General features: G+C 62.3%; 2 protein-coding genes across 16 annotated transcripts in view; one reads left to right on the top strand and one right to left on the bottom strand.

Moving 5' to 3' along the window:
- The first annotated feature begins 540 nt into the window (after nt 1–540).
- On the top strand, nt 541–14,208 carry LOC119543904 (basic proline-rich protein-like). Of its 11 annotated transcripts, none has more exons than XM_037848761.1 (7): nt 541–601; nt 2,427–2,540; nt 2,921–4,831; nt 4,956–5,097; nt 5,305–6,316; nt 11,061–12,657; nt 12,994–14,208. In XM_037848761.1, exon 3 carries the CDS (start codon nt 3,176–3,178, stop codon nt 4,169–4,171), a length of 996 nt encoding a protein of 331 aa, XP_037704689.1. In that variant the 5' UTR covers nt 541–601; nt 2,427–2,540; nt 2,921–3,175; the 3' UTR covers nt 4,172–4,831; nt 4,956–5,097; nt 5,305–6,316; nt 11,061–12,657; nt 12,994–14,208. The 11 variants fall into 11 exon arrangements, with proteins under 11 accessions (XP_037704689.1, XP_037704688.1, XP_037704690.1 ...); XM_037848760.1 differs by having other exon boundaries at nt 4,956–5,834; nt 6,249–6,316; XM_037848762.1 differs by having other exon boundaries at nt 4,956–6,316; nt 11,061–11,156; nt 12,547–12,657.
- Nucleotides 14,209–15,673: 1,465 nt separating this feature from the next.
- Nucleotides 15,674–22,171, bottom strand: part of GPR35 (G protein-coupled receptor 35) — a 31,470-nt gene continuing 24,972 nt past the window's right edge. Inside the window, exons 1-4 of one of the 5 annotated variants that reach the window (XM_037848756.1) lie at nt 22,007–22,093; nt 21,274–21,420; nt 18,980–19,195; nt 15,675–16,855 (exon numbers count right to left, since the gene is read on the bottom strand). In XM_037848756.1, coding sequence (XP_037704684.1) covers nt 15,889–16,855; nt 18,980–19,005 — 993 coding nt within the window. In that variant the 5' untranslated portion in view covers nt 19,006–19,195; nt 21,274–21,420; nt 22,007–22,093 and the 3' untranslated portion in view covers nt 15,675–15,888. Of the gene's footprint in view, nt 16,856–18,979; nt 19,196–21,273; nt 21,624–22,006; nt 22,094–22,171 lie in introns of those variants that run through there. The other 4 variants (XM_037848753.1, XM_037848757.1, XM_037848755.1 and 1 more) reach the window with 4 other exon arrangements.

Here is a 22,171-nt window from a genome sequence, read left to right as displayed (position 1 = left end):
TAAGAGGTTTTTAAAAATCAATTAGTTGTATTTCTACATAGAAAAGTCACTTGACTTCAAGACGGTTTCACTTCCTGCTTCCCAATATCTGTACCTTTCTTTCGTCTCTCTCTTTCTTTCTTTCTTTCTTTTTTCTTTCTTTTTTTTTTTTTTTTTTGTGTGTGTCTCATTGTGGTAGCTAAGAATTTCAGTACAGCGTTGAATAGGGGTAGTCAGAGGGGACATCCTTGTTCATTCTCCACCTTAAGGGAAAAGCATCATGAGACATGAAATTAGCTCCAGGTTTCTGGAGATGTCCTTTATCCAATTGAAGAAGTTCTCTATTCCTAGGTTGCTGAGATGCATCAAGAATGGGTGTTGGATTTTGTCAAACGCTTTTCCTGATTTCATCAATGAAGGGTGTGTCTTCTGCAATGAGAGAATTCAATCATCTGGAGTTAATCCAATCAGTTGAAGACTTCTAAGGGAGAAAAAGAGAGAACCTTGACTTCTTTTTCTGCCAGCCAGCATCTCCTGGGGAGTTCATTGAAGACCTTCATCGGTGTCCAGTCTGCTGCCTGCTTATGGAATTTGGACTCGTGCATCCCCACAGTTGCATGAGGTACTTTTATAAAATCTTGTATTTACAGATATCTCTTGTTGGTTCTGTTTCCCTAGGGAACCCTAACTAATACAGTTAGCCCAGCTAGAAGTTTATCAATTTAGTGAACTTTTCAAAGAGCCAGCTTTTTCTTTCATTGGTTTTTCTCTACTGATTTCCTGTTTTCAATTCCACTGACATCTGACATAATTTTTAATATTTCTTTTCCTCAGCTTGCTTTAGGCTTAACCTGCTCTTCTTCCTCTAGTGTCTTAACAGGAAGCTTAGATTTTTGTTTCTAGATACTTCTTCTTTTCTAATACATGTATTCAGTGCTATAAACTTCTCACTAAGCACTGCTTATACTGCATCACAAATTTTGATAAGTTTTATCTTTATAATCATTTAGTTCATGATATTTCCAAATTTCTGTTGAGAATTCTTTGACTCATGTTGAATTTATAAATATACCATTTAAAACTCAAATATTTGGGGATTTTCCAACTATTGTTTTGTTTTTTGTTTCTAGTTTAATTCCATCACTGTCTGAAAATACACTTTTCATGATTTCAATCCTGTTTGTCAAGTTGTGTTTCCTGGACCATGAAGTGGGGTCCCTTTCCCTTATTCCCAAAACATCTGCAAAGCAACAGTGTTGTGTAAACGGCATTAGGCCATGAGGAAGGGGGAGTGAGACTGGGCCTGTACCAGTTAAAGGAAGCAAAACTTTACCGTTTAGGGGAGGCAAAGCTGCGGTTGCACGCATCAGCCAAGTGTAACCCTTTAATAATCAATAGCTGCTCCAGTCCCAAGTGAAACTCTTTGTGAAATTGTTTTTGTGATCAAGAGCTAAACTGCCAACTCTGCTTCTGTTAGAATAGCTTGCTTGCTTGCGTTTCTAGGATACGGTTTCTGTCAGTATAAGGCACCAGCGCACACAGGTGGGGGCTGCTTGCTGAACTCCCTGCGCGGAGTGACAGTAAGCAGTTGCCGGCGGCTAAATAAAAGGCTCTTTAAATTCTGTTTGGCTGTCTCGTACTTTAACTCGCGGGCACCGTAACATTTGGAGGCCCCAGCGAGATCTCCTTGGCATTTGCTGAGGCTCATCGGTCGAGACAAAGGTCTGACTACCAGCCCTCCGCCGGGGGGGCGCGCGCTGAGAGACGTTCCTCAGCCCCGGCGGAGAACCGAGTGGTCAAGCCTCGAAATTCAAAAATCCGCCTCTGGAGCCATCTGGACATGGGCCCACAACGGTAAGAGATCTCTAATCTGGTCTGGTGGGGTACCCCTTTAGGGTCTTTAGGAGGGCTGGACGCAGCCATAACTCCAAGACCCGGCCTCAGACCACGACAGTGGCCGGTGGCCTCAGGTTCAGGTTCTGGTTAGTCTCTGTTTTGTGTTTTGTTGTTAGTGTCTTCTGTTCTGTTTCTGTTTTGTCAACCGTCAGTCCCGCAATGGGTCAGTCTCTGTCTGCTTCCACTTGCTCTCTGTTGCAGAGTTTCTTGAAAAATTTTCAGGACTTCCGCCGATGAGCTGCAGGGTCGGGGGCTATGGTCATCCCAGGAACTCTTAGGGCCCTTTGCAAATTCAAATGGCCAACCTTTCCAAATTCTAATTGACCCCCCAAGGGCACTCTAAATTTGCTAATTACCTTTCAGGTTCAAAGACTCATTTACGGGAGTGCAGGACATCTGTCTGCTTGTACATCCAGGGGTGTCCAGGAGCCAATGTGTTACCAGATCCTGGAGACATGCCAGCCCCCTGGGAGGTGGTGCTGACTGCTGGCCTGGTGCTTAAAAAGTGGCTCATCTTTTCTTAGTGACACCACTCGCTTTTCAACTTGCAGCCTCTGACCTTGGAGGATCCTTTTGTACTTTCGAGAAACGGCAGACCACTGTTGGGGAGTGTTGGCCAGAGCCCCACTGAACAGCGTATTTGAGCATCAGAACCAGCCAGGCCGGTGCGGGCAAGGGGAGAAGGTGGCAAAGGGTCTCAGGCCCCTGAGCTCCCCCCTAACCTGTCTCCTGGCCTCCCCCTCCCTGCCCAGTCTGGTTCTGGGGTTGGAAAGGCCTCGGGGCCAAGCTGTCCCCTCCCACCCCCCCCCTCCCCCAGCCCCTGCCCGGCCACACCCGGTGATACTGGGAGCTGTTGGCTGCGGGCAGTTTAGAACCCGTGTCCCTCGGGCAGGCGAGGGCATCTGTCCCAGCAGAACCGAGAGTGCTGACCCACCACTCTGGGCTCAGCCTCCTGCCTCCCCGGCCCCAGTTGGACTATGTGCGACGTCCCCCAGCCATGGGCGGCCACCTGCCCTCCAAGCCTCACAGCTGTGACTTTGTGCAGGTCAGAGCAGCATCCACAGCAGCTGGGGACCAGCAGGATGCCCCAGGGGCGAGCGGCGCTGTGGGGTCCTCTCCTCTGCAGTTGGGAGAACGTCTCACTGCCCGTGAGGCCTGCGAGGAGCCCGTGTTGGCTGAGGGCGCGGCACAGCGTCCAGGGGACAGTGACCCTGCTGCCACGTCGGCCACGAGCTGGTCCGTCCACAGCCACAGACCCAGGCGGGTGGCCCCGCTCTGGGAGGACACGTCTGCAGGGTCCATGGTCTCCGTCCACTTGTCTGAGGACCCATGGACTCGTCCAGCCCCAGGGAGACCCCCAGGCCCCGGACATGATGGGGACAACCGGCCCTCCAGGGATGCAGAGGGGCCTCTGCAGGGCCTGGGGGTGACATGGGAGCAGGTTCACTCTGACCTGCAGAGACAGCTGCTCGCCTGTGGCCACCCCTCTGGGGTCTCACAACACTTGGGTGCCCGGAACCCTCCACTCCCGGAGGGGGCCCAGGGGGGTTTGTCCCGAGTAGGAAGCTGCCGGGGCCTCCCTCCCAGGCCCAGAAGCAGGGGCAGGAGCAGCACAGACCTCTGCCGCCAGTCGGGGCCTGGGGGGGCTTCTCCCCAGACCTGCGCTTTGCAGCCCGGCTGGTGGCGGGGCCATCCGGAGGCGCTGACCGAGGTGCTGGTTTCTGCCCAGCAGGTGAGTCCCTGCCCGGGTGGCTCTCCCCTTTCGAGGACACTCCCAAGACTGGGGGATTTGTGGGGTGCTGAGAACCTGCCCCTCCACCACCTCCCCGGGAGCTGCCTCTTGCCTGCTGCCCTGCAGGAGCCGGGGGGGATCGGGGTCATGGGTTTGGGGGAGAAAAAGGCGCCAAAGCCCCTGACAGCATGGAGGGGAGGGGACCCTCCTGACTCCCACTGGGGAGGCAGCACCAGGCTGGGGTCAAGGCCACCAGGCAAGGATGCCCCCTGCCCTCCCTGTCCCCTCTCACCCCACCGCAACCCACCGCCCCCTCCTCTCTCACCTGCTTCCCCCTCCGCTGTGTTCAAACCTGCCCAGGAAGGGCAGCCTCGTCCTGCGGAATCACAGGCCAGCCCCACTGCCGTCTTCCCGGGCCCCTCACCTGGGGGTGGCCCCTGCTCCCAGCAGTGCCGGGGGCCTCAGTCCCACCCTGTCCCTGCTCTCGTCCCCTTTGCCGTGTCACCCCCGCCTCCTGCCCCATCTGCTGCCCCCCCAGTGGCTACATCCATGTGGCCAGCGTGACCTTGGAAAGGACCCCAGCCTGGAGCCCCCTGCCCTGCAGCCAGTGAGTCCGGTGGAGTGGGAGTCACCACCGGGCCCTCGGCCACAGAGCAGAGACCCCTCACCCACCCCCCCTTGCCGTCATACTGACCCTAACTGCAGCCCAGGGGTCCTCCCCGAGATGCTCCCGGCCAGCCCCTGGCCCCACGGCAGCCTGCTCTCCTCAGGCCAGGAGCCCCGAGCTCCCCTGGAGAAGGGGCCACCCCAAGGGACCTCAGCTCCCACCCTGAGGCAGGGACCCCAATGCCCACAGTGGGTGCCCCCGAGGCGCCACTTCTGCAGACGGAGGGCCTTGTGCCCTGCAGGATCAGCCCCCTGGGACCTGCAGAGACCTGCTCCTTCACTGGCCAAGGGCGAGTTGGTGCCACACCAAATCCCTCGGGCTGCACGTTGGCAATTCCTGCAGCCAGTCAGGACGGCCCCGGGCAGCTGGGAGAAATGGCACCGGAATCTCCAGGCTGGAACCAGCCGGGCTTGATGCCTGGATCGGGGCCGGCTAACCCTGGCCCGAGGCTGCCCCCCGCCAGCTTCTGCAAATAGAGGCTCACAGGCACGCACGCCCGGGGCTTCCCTGCTGCCCTGCGGAGCCACTGCTTGGAAAGAGACTTCGTGTCCTGGAAGGTCAGTCATGGGTGTGAGCCGGCCCTTCCTGCCGTTTGCCGACCTGGCTTCAGACTCCCAGCTCCATAGTCGACGAGAGGATTCAGGGCCATTTGTTTCTGGTGACCGTCTGTCTGTCTGTCAGGCATCCAGTGAGGGCTTCATGGGCTCGTCCTGCAGCCAAAGGAACCGCAGGAACTAACTCTGGTCTAACTGCTGACGACACTCTCAAGACAACCTGGAAAGCAGCACCTGCCGGTGGCTGGGATGTGACATCACAGATACAGGTTCCAGTCCTGCTCCCCCGTCCTTCCCCTAAGGGGCTGCTGAGGAGGAAAAACCACCCCCACGGCCACCCCCAGGTCCCCATCCCCTCTGCTGGTCTGTGTCCCTGCCCAGGACAAACAGGCTCGGGGGCATCGGCGTCAGAGGCGGTTCTCAGTGTCTGTGATGACACTGGCTAAGGGGTGCCCCCTGCACTTGCACCTGCCCAGGTGACCCCACGTGCCCGCTCCTGGCCAGCCTCAGCGCCCACTGCCCACTCTCGGGGGGCGGCTCCAGCCCCGTGTCCTTCCAGCCTGTCCTGGCTGCTTGGCTGGGTGCCCACTGCCTGGAAACCCCCATCCAGAGTGAGTGCCCCTGCCCCAGAGCTGCCCCGGATCCCCTGACACAAGCCCAAATCCCACACTGAGCCCCCCACTTGCTCTTTGGAGGCCTCTGTCTGTCTGCCATTTCCCCAAAGAGGGGCAAAGCTCCTGGCTGCTTCCACAAGAAGCTGGATGGGTGGGGGCAGAGCTGCACCCCCAGGTCCTGGTGCCGGTGCCCGCAGCTCCACCTCGTGAGAAGCATGCCAGGGGCCCGGGGTATCGCTGCTCCTCCTGATGGTGGTTTAGCCTCAGCCTGGAGCGAGTCCCCTGGGGATGTGGGAGCAGGACAGAGCCACGGCACAGCCTCGTCAGGAAGAGCCCGGGCCCCTCAGCCCAAACCAGCCCAGGCCTTCTGGAGTCTCCTTGTGACTTGAAAGGTGAAATCCCTGCAAGTGACCCAGAGGGCCTGTCCCGCCAGCCAGGCTCACCTGCCCAAAGCCCTGAGACCCAGACAAGCTGGTCCCATCAGGAGGAGCCACATGGATCCCCATGTCTATAGGAGACCCCTGCCCACCCCAGAAGCTCGAAGCTACTTCCACTCTAGCTCCCCCGGCTGCAGTGAACTTGGGTACCCGAACAAAATGCAGGCTGCAGACTCGACCCGGATCTGTCCTTCATGGGCCACAGACCCAGGCTGAGAGCACGGGGTCCCCGAGGGGAGACTGCGTGGGTGACCATGTCACCCATGGACCCAGGCTGAGTGTACTGGGTTGGGGGGGATCCCCGAGTGGAGCCCGCTGGGGCAGCAGCACAAGGCCTCCTGCTCTCTCGTCCCCCCGCCCACCCTCCAGGCCCTGCCGGAATCTGGGCCCCTGCTGGCCACTCTCCCTCCTGTGACGAGAGGCTGCCCGTGGTCCTGGTACGTTTTTAAGTTCCATGACTTACGTCATTGTTGTCGTTAGCAGTAAGCGCTTGTTTAAATGACCCGTAGATCCCATCTTGTTGGACACCAAGTCCTGCACCTGGACTGACCCTGGGCCGGGTCCACGCCACAAGAGGGGCTGATCCTACACCGGGAGAGGGGCCGCGTGAGCAGGTCCACGGGCTCCAGTTCCCAGGTTGGGGGTGGCCGGGCCCCGCTGGGGTCTCCCTACTTGATCCCACATTTCCACCTGGATCTGGTCGGGCCGCACCCGTAGCCCTGGCAGCCTGCTCTGCTCCTGGGAGCCCTCTCCGGGCCGCACCCCAACATTGCCCCAGGCAGGGCGGCTCAGGGCTCCCGCACCCGATTCCCCAGTGGAATCAGTCCCAAGATGATGGCTCCTGGGTTCCGCTCCTTGGGGTTCAAAGCCCCAAGGGGGACACTGAGGCAGGGGTCGAGGGTGCACACAGCCAAGGAGCCCAGCTCCTCCCCTGCATTTGCCAATAGCCTGAACCCCCAAGACCCTGTCTCGCCCTGGGCTTCCAGAGCCAGCCGTGTGCGTCTGCCATGGACCGTGGCCTTTGCAGGTGGACCTGGGCTTCCTGGGCCAGGGGTGGGGGCTCAGCAGACGGGGAGGGTGGGGGTCCTCATCACCCACAGCCTTGGGAAGCCATCCCACCCAGTGGGACAGCCAGCTCAGCCTGTGCTTCTCGGGAGCCCGGTTTTCTCGGGCAGATGCATGTAAGCAAGGTTTTGATACCTACGGTGACCCCTGGGTCCCTGCTTAGAGTCCACACAGCTGGACCCTCTTTTCTGCCTCCTGAAGCCCAGACCATTTCCAGCTGCCCTGAGGGCTGGGATGAGAGGCGGTGGAGGGTCCCCTGCAGCAGAGAGCCCCAGGCCAAGCCACCAGGGGACACCTCGCTGCAGCAGGCCCAGAACCCATGCTGAACAGGAGCCCCCATTGCTTTGCAGGGGCCAAGGGGTGCATCAGAAATGGCCCAGCCTGGGATGGGCCCCGCTGTGGCCAACTGCCCCGTCGGCCTGGCCTCGGGGTGAAGGGCCCTGAGACCCCACCAGCCTGGGCCAAGCAGGAGGGAGAGCAGGGCAGGGCCCCCCATCGCCCGTGTCCCCCATGGGGAGGCTCCTGCAGGCAACAGCACCAGCCCCTATTAGGAGGCCACACTGGGGACAGCAGAGGTGGCCGAGCCCCTACCCCTTCGTGGGGTGAGGCGCTGTCTCCGGGCCCGGCCCTGGGCGGGGAGCCCATCCTCAAGGCTTCTGCTGCTCGGGCCCCAAACCCCCGTGGCCCCAGTGCCGCACCAGGTCGTGGCTCCTCCTTGCACAGGTCAAGCCTGGGAGTGTCCTAGGCCGCTCGGGGTAGGAGGCAGAGCCAGGGCCCCTTGGGGGTCTGTGATGGTTGGTTCTTGTGTCAACTGGGCCAGGTTAAAGTACCCAGCTGTCTGGTCAAGCAAACACTGGCCTAACAATTGCTGTGAGGACGTTTGTGGCTGGTTAATAAACCAACAGGCTGGTTCATTAAATCATCAGTCAATTGACTGCAGCTGCGACTGATGACATCAATGAAGGGCGTGTCTTCCACAATGAGAGAATGCAATTGGCTGGATTTAATCCAATTAATCAGTTGAAGACTTATAAGCACATCAGATAGAGGACCTTCACTTCTTCTTTGGCTGCCCAGCAAAGCGTTTCCTGAGGAGTTCGTCGAAGTTGCTGGTTCGTTTCCTTAGGAGTTTGTCGGACATCTTCCTTGGAGTGACAGTTTGCTGACTGCTCTACAGAATTTGGACTTGTGCACACCCACAGTTGGCGTGAGTCACTTTTACAAACTTTATGGTCAGAGACACCTCTCATTGATTCTGTTTCCCTAGAGAACCCTAACTAATACAGGGTCCGTCTCTTCTCTCCCCGAGACGTGAGCAGCAGGGGTGGAGGAGCCCAGGGGCGGTGACACGGTTGGGTGCTGAGGGGTAGGTGCCAGGCGGCCGCCAGGCCCCTGCAAGACATGTGGAGAGGGCAGGTGAGATCACCTGCCACAGCCTCCCGGAGCCCGCCCAGTGCCCGCCTCACCCACCCATGGGGAAGCTTTGGTGTCCTGCTGCCCTGGGGCCTCGAGCTCCAGAGGTGGGACACTCCTGGGTGCCTCAGCTGGGGGGCAGCAGCCTGGGCCAGTGCAGCCGGGTGGCAGCCGGGCTCCGGTGCTGCCAGGGCCATGGCTGGGACGAGGGCCGCAGAGGCCAGCCAGCAGCCCCGGCCCCCAAGTCCGTGTCTAGCAAGGAAGGTGGACAAGGGGCTGCGGACCACCTCTGGCAAGGCAGGGTGCTCTACCCAAGCTGTGGACGGGGCCGCAGGGGCGGGGCGGGCAGAGCAGGGCGAGGGCCGTGGCCGACGGCGAGGGGAAGGGGCCTGGCTCTGTGCTCCTGAGCCTGGGTCACTCCTGCTGGCTCCTTCCTCCTCTCACCTGGGCTCACCTGAGGCTGTCGGCAGCCACCACCTTACACCTCTCCAGCCCCGGTTTGGGGGCTCCCACCTCCAGCTTGAGTCCCTGTCTCCTGCCTGGGCTTCTCTCTGGGAACCGGCTCCCCAGTTGTTGACTGTAGACTCATGCTGATCACAGGCCTTGTTACAGCCAGAGTGGACACCTCCCGGGGCAGGTGCACTGGCTGTCTGCCCTCAGCCCTCACCTGAGGGACCAAGACAGGGACAGGACTCAGACAGTCAACAGGACACCTGGCTCGGCTCGGCAATAAGCGTGAGGCCGAGGGCTTAGAGGAGGCGGAAATCCCAGCCTGGGCCTGGGGAGGGCTTCCTGGAGGAGGTGGCTCTGGGCTGAGCCGTGAAGGATGAGTTGATCCAACAAGAGGGCAGGTTCTCGTGGCGAGAGATGTGAGGGGCAGGAGAGCTGGGCCTGCCGGTGCCTGTGGGCCAGAGGCCGGAGGGTCTTGGAGGACCCTAGAAGCAGCTCAGCCTTAACCAGCGCCTGTGGGTCGCCAACACTGGGCTGCGGGAACCTCGAAGAAGACAGGCTCGCCTGGATTCTCATCCTGTGGGGGGCTCATCCCCGCCCCCCTCACCAGCATCTGCTTGTGCCAAGGACGCCACTGGCCCCTAAAATCCTCCCAAGCCCCTGTGGGCGGCCACCTCCCCCATCGTGCAGACAATGAAATCAAGACGGAGAGAGAAATATTGTCCCCTCCCTTGCACACTCCCCCTCCAGGTAACAGCCCCCGAAGTGGAGCCCCAAGTCCGGAGGCTGGGTGCAGGTGGGGGGCACGCTGGCCAAAGGACAGCAGCCAAGATGCTGGGCTTTGCCAGGGAGGTGGGGGTGCTTGGGCCAGGAACCCCGGGTGGCGGCTTGTGGTTCCTGGGTTACGGTCTTCGTGCCGTGGAGGCCGTGAAGGCCCCTCCTGTGCGGTGTTCTCCGGCTGCCTGTCCCTGGGCCCTGGGGTCGAGCGGTCACCTGGAGGGCATCCCAGACCGTCCCTGTAGGGCGCGGTGAGGATGGCCCCACCCTGGAACACTCTGGCCACTGCGTCCTGGCAGCGGTGGGCCTTGGCCATCCCGGGTTCTGCCTGCCAAGAGCTGGACAAGGAGCTCAGCCAGTGGGCAGGGGCGGCAGGAGGGGACGGAGCACGGAGGGGCCAGGCAGGGGCAGGGGTCTGGGGCAGTGCCCATGTCCACTCGCCCGGGAGGTGCCGGGGACCTTGTGTGGCAGAAGCACAGGATGGGCAGCTGGAGGAAGAAAGGGGACAGGGAGAGGAATGTGGTGCTGGCCCCAGAGAAGCAGCCGGCAGGGCCCTTGCTCGCTGGTGTGGATGTAGCGGCCGCCCTGCTGGCCCAGCATGTGCTGGACACTGGCCCTGCTGCCATGAGGTGGGCCCTGTGGACGAGTCTCTGACCACCCCGCCTGGGCCCGCAGGATGCCAGGGACTCGGGTGCTGGGTGGGTGCCTGGCCTGGGGGGCTGCTGCCCGCTGGCCCCTGGACCCCCTGCCCACGCTGCAGGGGCCACCCCTGGCCTGTCGGGTGGACAGAGCAGGGCCCACCGCGCTCACTGCGGCCCGTCCCTCCTCCTTCCCGCCCAGCCCAGGGGCTTGGTGAGGGCCCCACCTTCCCCGACCCACGCACGGGACAAGGGGCCCTGGGCATCCCGCAGGACAGGGGCTCGGTGGGGGCTCCTCTCGGGCCCCTTGGGCCCCAGGCTTCACCCCAGCCTCCAGGACCCTGCCTGGTTGTCCCCTAACCAGAGCGGGGGCCCTGCCCCAGGCCCCTCCCAAGGCCCGGCAGGGGTCTCTCAGCTCCCCTGGCCAGCCGAGGGGCCACGGTCCTTCCCTGTCGGAGGGACCAGAAGGGACCCTGGGCCAGTCCTGGGGCTCCCCCAGCCCCGAGGGCACAGAGGGGCGGACAGCTGACCCTCCGCCACCTCTCTCCAGCAGCCCCCGCCCCCTGCCCTGTCCCCTGCCCCCTTCCCCTCTCGCTCCCCCACCCTCCTGGGATGGCGTCCCTTTCTACCCAGCCCCCTCTTAATGTCTTTCTCTCCTTGTGCCGTCCTTGATCTCCCCCCACCCTCTCTTAGTCATCCCCTCTTCACTTGCTGCCTCCCCCTTTCTCCTTCCTCTTTCTTCCTGCCTCTCTCCCCTTCTCTCTCACTGTCCCCCACCCCCTTGCTTTCTCCCCTCTATTCTCACTCTCTGCATCTCTGACTTTTTCTCTCATTCCAGAGAATGTCTCTGCCTGCGGCAGTTCCAGAAGCCCCCCAGACTGATGCCCGAGATGGCCTCAGGCCGGGGCCCCCTTCCCGCCTCCTGACCCTCCAGGTGCCGACGCCACCCACCGAGCCCGGGAGCGCGCTGTGCCCTCCGCCCCACCCCGCCCCAGGCTGGCCCCGACAGACGAGGCCGGAGTGCCAGCCCCCCAACCTGTGCCCTCTGCGGCTGCCATGGTGGGGGCAGGACGGGGAGTGGGGAGCAGCCTGGCCTGGGCCGGACTCGCCCTCGGGGGTGGCCGGGGCCTCGGAGACTGGGGGTCCGCTCTGCTGCCGTAGCCGTGCCTGCCTGACACCCACGTGTCCTGGGACCCTGCACCTCCTTCCCGGCCACACGCACAGGCGTCTGCGCCGCCCTCAGTGCGCAGAGCCGGGTGCTGCCGGGTGACACCAGCAGCCCCCGGCGCCCGGGCCTCCACCTGGGGCTGTGGGCGGGAAGGGCGGCCAGCAGGCCCTCAGCTGCAGGGGGAAGGTGGGCGCAGGTGCACCCCCACTTGGACCAGCAGTGCCTCCCGCCCGAGCACAGCGGGGTCGGCCCAGGATCGGGAGCCCCAGAGCCATCAGGGCCGGCCCCACACATGGGAGAACCACAGACTATCGAGCAGCAGCTGTCTGCACCCCTACCCCAAAACCAGCACCTGCTCCAATAAGCCAGGCCTGGCCCAGGCCAGGGGTCCAAGGAGAGGCTGGGGGGCTGGGGATCGCCCTGGGATGGCCTGAAAGAGCAGCTGTGGCCCTAGGATCCAGGCACCCTGGGTAGGAGGACAGCCCCCATCAGGTCCGAGCCTCCCACCCCCCACCCCACCCCTGCTCCCGGTGCTCCCAGCCCCTCTGGAGCTGCCTCCGCACGTGCCTGTGGCTTCCTGGGGGCGGTCTGCTCCACGGGGGTCGGGTGCAGGGGAAGTGGCCCCCAGCCTCACCATCCCTCGGCCCCTCAGCTGCCCTGAGAGCCCCTGCCCCCACCTCCCTGTGAGAGCTGGCTCCTGGAGCCCACCCGAATGCAGAGGGGCAGGCTTCTGCCGGGGCCTGTGGCCCAGGGCCAGGAAGGGGCTTAGGGTCCTGGGGGGGCCGTGGGCCCACCTGGGAGTCTGTTCCCTGGCGGGTGGCAGCAATGGGCCATGACCTTGAGAACTCGCAGCCGCCCTCCAGCAGAGAGGAGGTCAGGGAAGGTGCCTCTTCCCCTTCTCGGCAACCCGAGAAGAGCAAGGAGAGCCGGGAACTGGCACACGACGCCCTCCCACAGGACCCCCGGGGCGCATGCCATCAAGGTGCTGCGGGGTGGGCGGGCAGAGCGAGGGCACGGGCAGGCGCCTGGGGTCACCAACGAGGACCAGGGCCATCAGTGCGCAGAACCCCGAGTGAGCTGGTCGCCTGAGGACCCAGCACGGAGGGTGGTGTAGGGGGGCTCTGAAGGCAGGGCAGTGGACCCCCCTTTATCACAGGTGCCCGCCCCTGCCCTGCTGGAGACCGTCTCCCGGCGGCTGGCGGCCACTGCCACCCTCTTCTGCATTCTCCCCGGGGCGCAGCTGAGAAGGCGTCCCCAGCGCCCTAAGGTCTGGGGGGCAGGGGCTGCTTTCTCCAGGCAGGGCAGGGGGGCAGTGCGTGTGTGGGCCTTGGCCTGGTCAGGCTTCACGGGCCACGGTCGAGATGCTCGCTTTGGGGATGTGGGCAGCCCTGGGTTTTGCAGAGTTTCCGGGCTGGGCTGAACCCTGCCTCCCGCTGCCCCCCGCCCTCTAAGCAGGGGCCAGCCCAATGCTGGTTCCCCGTGGCGTCTGTGGCACCGGCATGACCCCGGGGCTGGGCGGTGGCCCCCAGCATCCACTATGCCAGACCTTCCAGAAATTTCGCAAGTACCAGACTCTTACAGCCCTTCTGCTTCTTCTCTGCAGAGAAGTTTCTTTTTCCTGCCCTGAGGCTTGATCGGCCCCCCTCGCACCTGACACCTGCGGACGGATTCCTGGCAGCTGCACCGAGAGCCTGGAGGCCCCCAGGAAGGGGCAGAGGGTCCCAGCTGAGCACAGGAGATGAAGCAAAGTCTCCCTGCTATGGCCTTGTTGCAGCCCCTTCTGCCCCGGACCACCGCAGCCCGGCCGCACCCCCGGAGGGGCAGGAAGAGCCTTCCTGGAGAAGCTGAGGAGCCCCGGAGCAGACTCAGCACACCGAGGTCCCGGCCAGCTGCCTTCTCACCACACGTGGACGCCACGGCGTCTGTCAGCCCCCGAAGACAGCCAAAGATCACCAGTACTCGGGGGTCTTCAACAGGGAAGAAAGGACCAGAAAGAAGGAAAAGGACCCAGATGACGAAGGGAGCCAGGGGGACTTGGAAAAATAACTGCGTTATCCTCGGAGAGATCTGAGAGGACCCTGCACGGGCAGAGCAGAGGCAGGGGCTGTTTTTAAGAAGCAGTCACCGAACACCGAGAAAGAGCTCCTGCATAATCATCAAAATAAGGAATCGATAGAGAGTTTGAAAATAAAGATCAGGAGATACCACCAGAAGGTAGAACAAGACTTCAAAGGGACGGACAGCAGGAAACAAAAAAAAAAAGATCCGTCCAGGAGCCCCAGTCTCGGATGAACTGGAGTCCCGGAAAGAACGAGATCGATGGGAGGGAGGTTATCGCAGAAGGAAGACAAGCCCCTTTCCTAGAACTGGGGGACTGCGGTTCTCAGATCGAATATTCCCAGCACAGCAACTGAGTAAAAACCCAAGCCGAGTACTTTGTTGTGCATCGTTATGTCCCAAGGAAAAAGAGAACAGAGTTAAGAAAAGATCCAAACGACTCAGGCCTCCCAGCTTCGGTGGCAGGAGCCTGAGCTGGAACTAACACCTTCCATCTCTGTGTGAAAATCACAGACCAAACCCGACTCGGACAAGCAGGGGCAGCCGCAAGCCTGGGGGTCTGGGGTCTCCTGCAGGAGGAAGGCTCTTCCGCTTGGCCTGGCCCAGCCTGGAGCCCAGATGGCGACACAGGGCACTCAGGGTGGGGGGTGGTGACCAGAGCTCAGAAGTCAGGTGTTGGGACGCTCGATGATGATGAAGTCCTTTGTCCCGTTTCCTGCACCCGTCGCTCTTAGTGGGAGTCCATTGCCTTCGCTGTGCCCGGGCCGGGAGGGTGGGGGGAGGGGTCCACGAGCCCTTCACCCAGCAAGGGGGCAGCAGAGCCCTGGGGGAGCAGAGGGCCAAGGCCGGTGTGTCCAGAGCCGGGAGGCCCCGTGCACCCACGAGGAGGCAGGTGGGCCCCGAGGGCTGCTGCCCCCTCCCCACCAGGACGCACCCTCCCTGTCCTTCCGCTCTCACGCTCCGGGGGCACCTGTCGGGGAGGGGGGCCCCAGCCCAGAGCCACGTAGCTACCATGGACCCCGCATCTCCGGCCCGGGGGGGCTTGGACCTCCCTGAACACTGGGGTCGCAGAAGCCACCATCAAGGCCAGCAGCCGCCCCAGCCCCCGCCCAGCCGGCCCCCCAGCTGGAACCCCATCCTGGAAGAGCCAGTCTTGGACTTCTTGGTGCCTCACAAAATGAAAATCCCGGAGGGTGAGGGTGGTAGGAGTCAGGGGAGAGGGACACTCCCGGTGTGGCTCTCCCCAGGCCAAGGCCAGGTGTGGGCACAGAGCAGGGGTGATGAGAACAGGGAAGGTTTTCCGGGGAGGGCCTGGAGGATGGGGTGGAGGCCAGGGAACCGTGAGGGAGCCCTGGGCGGGGGGCGCGGGGCAGGCTGCAGGCCAGGGCACCAGGAGGGAAGCTGGCCAGTGGCCGTTCCTTGGGGTCTGCAGGTCACTCGGCTGGGGTGTAGGCAGGGTGGAGGAAGGAGTGGGTGGGGGTCCACCGAGGGGGGAGCTGAGGCCTGCGTTTACCTGTCCCTGCTCCCTGAGCACTGGTTTGGGGCAGGACCGCAGGCTGGGGGGCCGGGGCTGGGCAGAGGGGCTGAGGAGGGGCTGAGGGCAGGTGGGGGCCTGGCCCAGGAGCTGGGCAGCTCTGAGAACCTGTGACGAGTGCGTGGATGGGAGGGAGGCTGGTGCCACTGCAAGGGCAGGCCGAGGTGGGGTTGAAGTTCAGAGGGCAGGGGGGCTCTGCCTGGGCTCCCCTGGGTTGTGGCAAGCAGTGGGTGGAGGGGCTGGACCCCAGGATCTGGGGGCTGCCCGGGGCAAGGACTGCAGGCTCAGGCCCATCTCCTGACTTTGGTCCCTGAGGGACCATCAAGGTCCCGGAAGACCCCCCTGGGCTGTGGGGTGTGGGGCCGAGGGAGGGGCCGGGCTCAGTCCCAGTGTGCAGTGAGGACATGGGGCCTCTTTAGAAATCAAGCAGCTGAGGGCAGTGACGGCAGCTCATTAGCCCCCGCTCAGGGCCCTTCCAAGCAGACCCTTCCAAGCGGGGCCTTTTGAGCCCCTGCTGGACCCCCAGCCAGCCAAGGGCTGGGGCAGGGGCATGGGACACAGGCCAGAGGCTTCCTCTCGAGCGCCGGGGAAGGTGGCCTGGGCCCTGCAGTCTCCCTGCTCTGTCCCTTCCACCCCGTGGTGGGGGCAACACAGAGGCCCATGCAGGACAGCTCAGTAACAAGGAGCTTTATTCCCAGCCCCCTGGGCGCCAGCAGCCGGCCGCCGTCACTCCTCGCCTGGCCTGGCAGCCACTCCCCCCAGAGCCCGGGTACCCAGATCTGGGCGTGCAGGGCTGTGGCCAGTCCCCACTCCCCGGGATCAGCCCCTCGCCCTCGCCCCCTGCCTCTCCCAGCCCAGGGCGGGGCGCCGCCCACCCAGGCTCTGTCCTCCCCATGGCCCACCAGCTCAGAGCCTGTCCTGGCACGTCCTGGGACCCCAAGAGCTGGCCTCTGAGGCAAGGGTCACACACCCGGAGTCCTGGCTCCTGTGGGCCTTGGCACTAGGCAGCGCAGGCAGCGGGGATGCCTCCTGGAACTCCCTGGCCATGAAGTAGTAGCAGATGGCGTCCAGACAGCAGTTGGCGTCGGAGAGCCGGCTAGCAATGAAGATGGGGCGGATGTCGCAGCTCTGCCAACCAGCCGCCAGGCGCACAGTCAGCACCACGTGCATGGGCAGGAAGCAGACCACAAACACGGCCAGGTTTGCCCAGACCATGCAGGCGGCCTTGTGGGTGGCCTCCTGCTGCCCCGCGTCAGCCGCCGGCCGCCGGGCCAGGCCGGTCACCACCTGCAGGGAGCAGAAGGCCAGCACGGCCAGCGGCAGGTAGAAGCCGAGCAGGGAGATGATCACGGAGCTGGAGCTGAGCCTGGTGGACCTGCCGAAGCAGAAGCCGCCTTCCTGCACCCCCAGGGCCCAGCGCGCCACCAGGGAGCTGCCCACCAGCAGCCAGAGCACGGCGCACACGGCCGCAGCCTGGCGAGGGGAGCGGAGCCTGCGGGCGCGCAGTGGGTGCCGCACGGCCACGTAACGGTCCACGGCGATGGCGGTGATCAGGCTGATGCTCATGTACCTGTTGGCCAGGTAGATGCCCTGGGAGAGCTGGCAGAACAGCGTGTCCTCGGCCGACTGCTGCTGCAGGGAGCGCAGCATGAAGGGCAGGGCGCAGAGCAGGCAGACGTCGGCCACGGCCAGGTTGGTCATGTAGACGCGCGTCTCCGTCCACGTCCGCATGCGGCAGCAGAACACCCACAGCGCCACGCCGTTAAGCAGCAGCCCGACGACCAGCAGCGTGCCCAGGTAGGCGTAGAAGATGTGGGCGACCACCTGCGGCCAGGGATCCCCGCTCAAGTTGCACTGCTTCATGGGCTGGGGGCTGCAAGACAGGAGGAGGGGGTCAGGGGGAGCAGGCAGGGAGGGGAGCAGAAGGCGGAGGGGAGCAGTCTGGTGTCCCGGGAGAATATCTCCACTGAGGAACCCAGCACTGAGGGCGCTGCCCCCTTCTCTCCATGCTGCCCTCATAGACCACCTCGTGATTTCTGTCCTGATAGTAAAGAACCAGTTATCCCTTCTGAGATAGAAGCATATTTAACAGAACTTTTACCTAAAAACACTCAAGTACAATTTCCAAATGATAAAAAGTGGAAAGGCCTGACTATAGTAACTGGGACAGATGATTTATACCCTTCAAGTCCCACATTAGAAAATTATACTGAAGCAGAAGCTGATTGGTTAAAAGAACTGTGAACATTTTTTAAGAAAGCAGAAAGGCCCTCTCAGCCTTCTTAGATACAGATAACATGTAACCACCTGGTGCTCTGTGGAAACAGGATGGGCTGCAGCTGTTACTTTAATCATAGAGAAGTTGTAAATAATGTAGCAAGTTTGAATACAGTCCAAATCAGATGCATGTTTATCAATATGATGTAATGGCTAAACTAATGATAGAATAAAATAAGAAAAACTGTATTAACAAGTTAGAGACAAGTAATAGTAATCTCTTTTCTAATTTTTATATAAGTAAAAATATGTTGTATTACTCTTACAGAAATCATAACTTAATTAGTAAAAATATTGTCAGTAGAGTTTTCTGGGCATTCAAGGCTAAGTCTCTGATAATGTGGATACCCTCTTTTGATCTTGAACAACTCATGGGTTGAGATGCTTCACTTTGTGAGACATTAGTGATCATGAAGCATCATTTAATGTAAAAATAGAATATGACTTAAAATTACTCTAAATCAGGGGTTATAAATTTTCTGTAATTGAGACTAGGGGAGCTCTGTGATCTCATGTCCAGCTGCGTCTGGAGGAGCATGGGCTCCCAGGCTTGGTAATGTGTCAATTAATTTTTACATTGTAAACTTGTTCCTTTTAGCTTAAGTGCTCCTTTAGTAACAATGAATTAAAGGTGAATTCCTGTCTTGAGGGCTCTTTACTTTTAAACTATTATCTGTCCCTATACTCCTAATTGAGTGGGAGGTTGCTGGAAAGAAGCCCAAACTGACTGAACCACAATCTGATAAGGCTCAGGCTTTTCTGACAGAGATCACAGGTTTGAGGTGTAAAGAGGAGAACCAGTGACACTGGTGGGGAGCAGGCAGGGGAGGGGGAGCAGGTGGGGAAGGGGGTGCAGTCTGGTGGGAAGCAGGCAGGGGAGGGGGAGCCCTGGAGCTGGACCCCACCCATCCCTGGGCAGGATAGGGGAAGAGGTGGGCCCCACCCCACATCCAGGAGCCCCATGGGGTGTGAGAGCGTCAGAACTCTGAGGCACTGGGGCTCCCCCTGGCCTCCCTCCCCGCTGAGCTGTCGGCTGGGAGGCCCCCGGGGCTGGAACCAGATCCCTCTTCCCTCTCAGAGCCCCTCTCCCTGGGGACTGGCAGAAAGGGAAGGACAGCCCCAGCCCCTGTCTAATAGCCCAGGGGGCTGGGTTGTGCCACCCCAGCAGGCCCCCCCACTCCAGCAGGGAAGGCCCAGGGCCCAGGCTGCCCGCCCCGCTGACAGCCAGCCCTCCGTCTTGTCCCCTCCACCCCATGCCGTGCCTGGCTGCAGGAGGCACACAATGGGACCTCACCCCAGCGACCTCAGTGGGGGGCAGTGCCTACTGTGCCCTCCGGGAGAGGGTCAGCCAGGCAGCAGGGGCTGGGGCTCCCCAGCAGGTCCCCTCCGAAATCTGTCCTCCCTTCCCCCTCCTGCACCCAGGGCTGCCGTGCCCCTCTTCCTGAGGGCACAGTGGCCAGGACCCCCAGACACCACCCCTCCCAGCGCCTGCCCACTGCCATCCTGAGCCCTGGAACTAGGCCTGCAGTGCCCTGAGGACCCAGGCCCAGGGGTCGGGACAGGAGGCCCCCCCCGCCCCCCTCCACTGCCCCCCGGCCCCTGCTACCCCAAGCCCCTCCGTGACATGGCCCCACGAGGATGACAGCACAGCCCTGGGGGGACTCAGCCGGGGTCTGACATGCAGGGTGGACAGGGTGCAGGGAGCTGCTCCCCCACCCACCAGTAGACAAACCTCAGCTTCTCCATCGTGGGCGGGGCCGCGGCGTCCGACAGTTGGGGGTGCGGAGGGCAGTGTGCCCAGGGGTCAGTGCCGCCCTGGTCCTGGCCCACGCCGGCCCTCGCTCCCAGTGTGCTTCTCCGGCCAGACGGGCCTGGGGGGCTGCGGGAAGTCGCTCTCCTTGAGCAGCAGATCCTCTGGGGCGCCCCTGCCTGGCCCCTTTTGGGGGTGTGGGAAGGAAGGGGAGGGAGGATTGAGCCTACCAGGTGAGGCTCACCCCAGGGCCGGGCCGGGGCTGCTCCCCTGCCTGGAGCACGGAGGGTGGGCAGAGAAAGCACCCTCCCCAACCAGGAGTGAGAAGGAAAGAACTAGAACCCACGGCGTGACATCATCCTAGACGCCACTTAGCGCCCATTAGTGCGGGGGGGCTGGGGGGGTGGGGGGCACTTCCTCTGAGGTTTTCTCCGGGGACCCCCAGGCTCCCGGTCCATTAGGGAAGTGGGAGGACCAGCTTCAGCCAGAAACAGGAATATTCTATCACCGCCCTCACCTCTTTTGAACAGAAAATGGCAAATTTGTTAGCAATTACGTTTCAAGAACCCTTTTCCTATTTGCGAAATCTCTCCCTGCCCCTTCTTGTTTTGGAAGGATCTCGGTTTGCTTCCTCTCTCGATTGACTCCAACATGGCTCTGAGGCTCCCCTCAAACTGTGAGCCAGGCCAGGCTCCTCCACCCACCAGAACCCACCAGAACCCACTGGAGCCCACCAGAACCCACTGGAACCCACCAGAACCCATCCGCGGGGTATCCTTTGGTCCCATCCGCCCTGCCCGAGCATTGCAGCCCACCCAGGGACACCCGTGAGCAGCCTGGCCAGCTTGGCCTGCTCCTCGTGGGCCAGAACCCTCGGCGCCTGCTCAGGAGCCCACAGGGGCCGCTCCTCGGGAACCAGGCAGGGCCTAGAGGGGATGGCACAGGGGCCTGGGGTCAGCAGGGGCAGCCGGGGGGCTCCATGTGATCTGCACGATGGGACCCCCACCCTTCTCCTTCCCGAGCCAGGTGCCAGGCTGGCCCCTCGCTGCCCCCACCCCTGGCTGGCCTGAGAGGGGCCCAGGGCCCGGCTGGGGGACCTGCTGAGCCGGAGCCATCTCTGCCTTTACTGGTGGTGACGTTAGGGGCCCCGTGGCCTGGCCTTCCCCCCGGCTGCCACATGCCCAGGGTGGTAAGTCTAGGTCAGCGTCAGTGTGGGCCCAGCATTTTGTGGGGGAAGCTACAAGTTAGCTGCAGTCTCCACAATTTCCCATTTATAGTAAAACAAACACTTCCTTAGGGAGAAGGATGCAAACTCGGCACATGAGACTTCTAAGAAATGTCCTGCTTGTGGGGCCCTGCCTTTGTCTTCTGGGGTGCCCCCGGGAAAAGATCTTGGGAAGCGGAGTCCCAGGGTCCAGCTTGGAGGGTGGGGGCTCCCTGGAAGCCCCCATGGCCAGCCCTCGTCCCTGCCCCACAGGACCCCATGCCAGCTGGCCTCCTGCCTCGGACACCTGCGGGCCCCGAGCCCATGGCTGTCGCCCTGTGGCTGTCACCACGGCCCCACTTGGGGGGCAGCAATGCTCGGGGCATCCCTGGCTCCATCTGCCAGATGGGGGAGCCATGCCCTTGGCCCCTCCACTTCCTGCTGGGGGAGGCCGTTGTGGGGAGCGGAGCCGGCCCCACACCTCTGAAAGCTGCTTCCTTTGCCAGTGACAAGATCAGTGTCTGCTTCCGCACATGACCCCAAAAAAGCACCCTTTGATTTGGCAGTGAGATACGCATGCGGTCTCCTGCTTCCCCAAAGAATCTTCCAGCAGAGCAGTCTGCGGCCAGAGCTGGAGGCCTCAGACCCACCCAGCCCCCTTTCCATGCTCCCTGCTGTTGGCTGGGCCAGCTGGGGGTCCAACTGGGGTCCCGTCTGCAGGGAGGTGCCTGGCCCTGAGGGGGGACCCCATGACAGCTGCTCCCCGGCAGGGCCCAGGACCCAGAGTGAGCAGAGGCGTCAGCAGCCACAGCTCCCGTGGGCCCTCAGAGGCCTCCTCTTCTGCCCTGTTTCATAAGTGCCGCCCACACCCACAAAGCACTTCCATGGGTGGGAGCCCCGAGCCCGCAGGTCCTCTGCCCAGACCCACCCCCCACAGAGCTGCCTCACCCAGAGGCCACCAGGAGGCCCCGAGCTCCTACCCCGAGACCCCTCCCTGACCACACCCCACACTGAGACCCCTCCCTCACCCTATCCCGAGACCCAGAGTCTGGGCACTGACCTGCTGTCAAGCTGGCGTCGGTGGCCCCTGGGTCCCCCGGCGTCCGGTCTCGTCGGGGAGGCCTGTGCGGGCAGTGGCTGAGCAGGGGCCGGGAAGCAGGCTGGGGGGCCGCTGCGGGCAGGCCCTGCTCTCCTCCTGGTGGGCGGCCTGGCTGACGACAGCAAGTGTGTGGGTGAGGGGCCCCCGGCCTCGGCGCCAGCTGTGACCTGGGGTTGCCCTGGGACTTTTGGGGAGGGAAGTGGGGTGCAGGCTGCTCGCACGAGAGACAACGCCAGGCAGCCAGCCTCGCTGGAGCGTTTGCTTGCGCACAGCAGGAGAGGGCTGTGGGGGGGCATCCTCTCCCAGCCGCTCGCCTCTGCCCGTCACCTCTGGCCGGCACAGCCCTGGCCTTGCCCAGAGCCACGGCTGCCACACAACAGACCCCCCACACGACAGTGCCCCCATGGGAGAGCACCCCCATGTGACAGAGCCTCCACAGGAGAGCACCCCATGAGAGCACTCCCATATGAGAGCACCCCCACATGCGAGGCCCCCCACATTGTAGCACCCTCACATGCGAGGCCCCCCCACGACAGCACCTCCATGCGGGAGGACCCCACAGGAGAGGCCCCCACATTATAGCACCCCCACATGAGAGGCCCCCCACATGACAGCACCCCTACATGGAAGAGCACCCCTCATAGGACAGAGCCCCCACGGGAGAGCACCCCACAAGAGAGAGTCCCCTCGGCACCTGGTGGGGGTGCCCAGGCGCTGCCCGCTGGCCGCCACTCTCACACCCCCATGCACTGATGGCCACGCTGCTCCACGCTCCCTTCCACCAGCTGTCCTCCACCCCCAGCTCACCTGTCTAGAATGTTCCACCCTGCACCTCCTGGCCTTTGTGGGGCGTTCTCTC

This window comes from Choloepus didactylus, chromosome 9 (assembly GCF_015220235.1).
Source record: "Choloepus didactylus isolate mChoDid1 chromosome 9, mChoDid1.pri, whole genome shotgun sequence".
NCBI classification, from domain to species: domain Eukaryota; kingdom Metazoa; phylum Chordata; class Mammalia; order Pilosa; family Megalonychidae; genus Choloepus; species Choloepus didactylus.
This window is presented reverse-complemented; position numbering and strand designations above follow the sequence as displayed.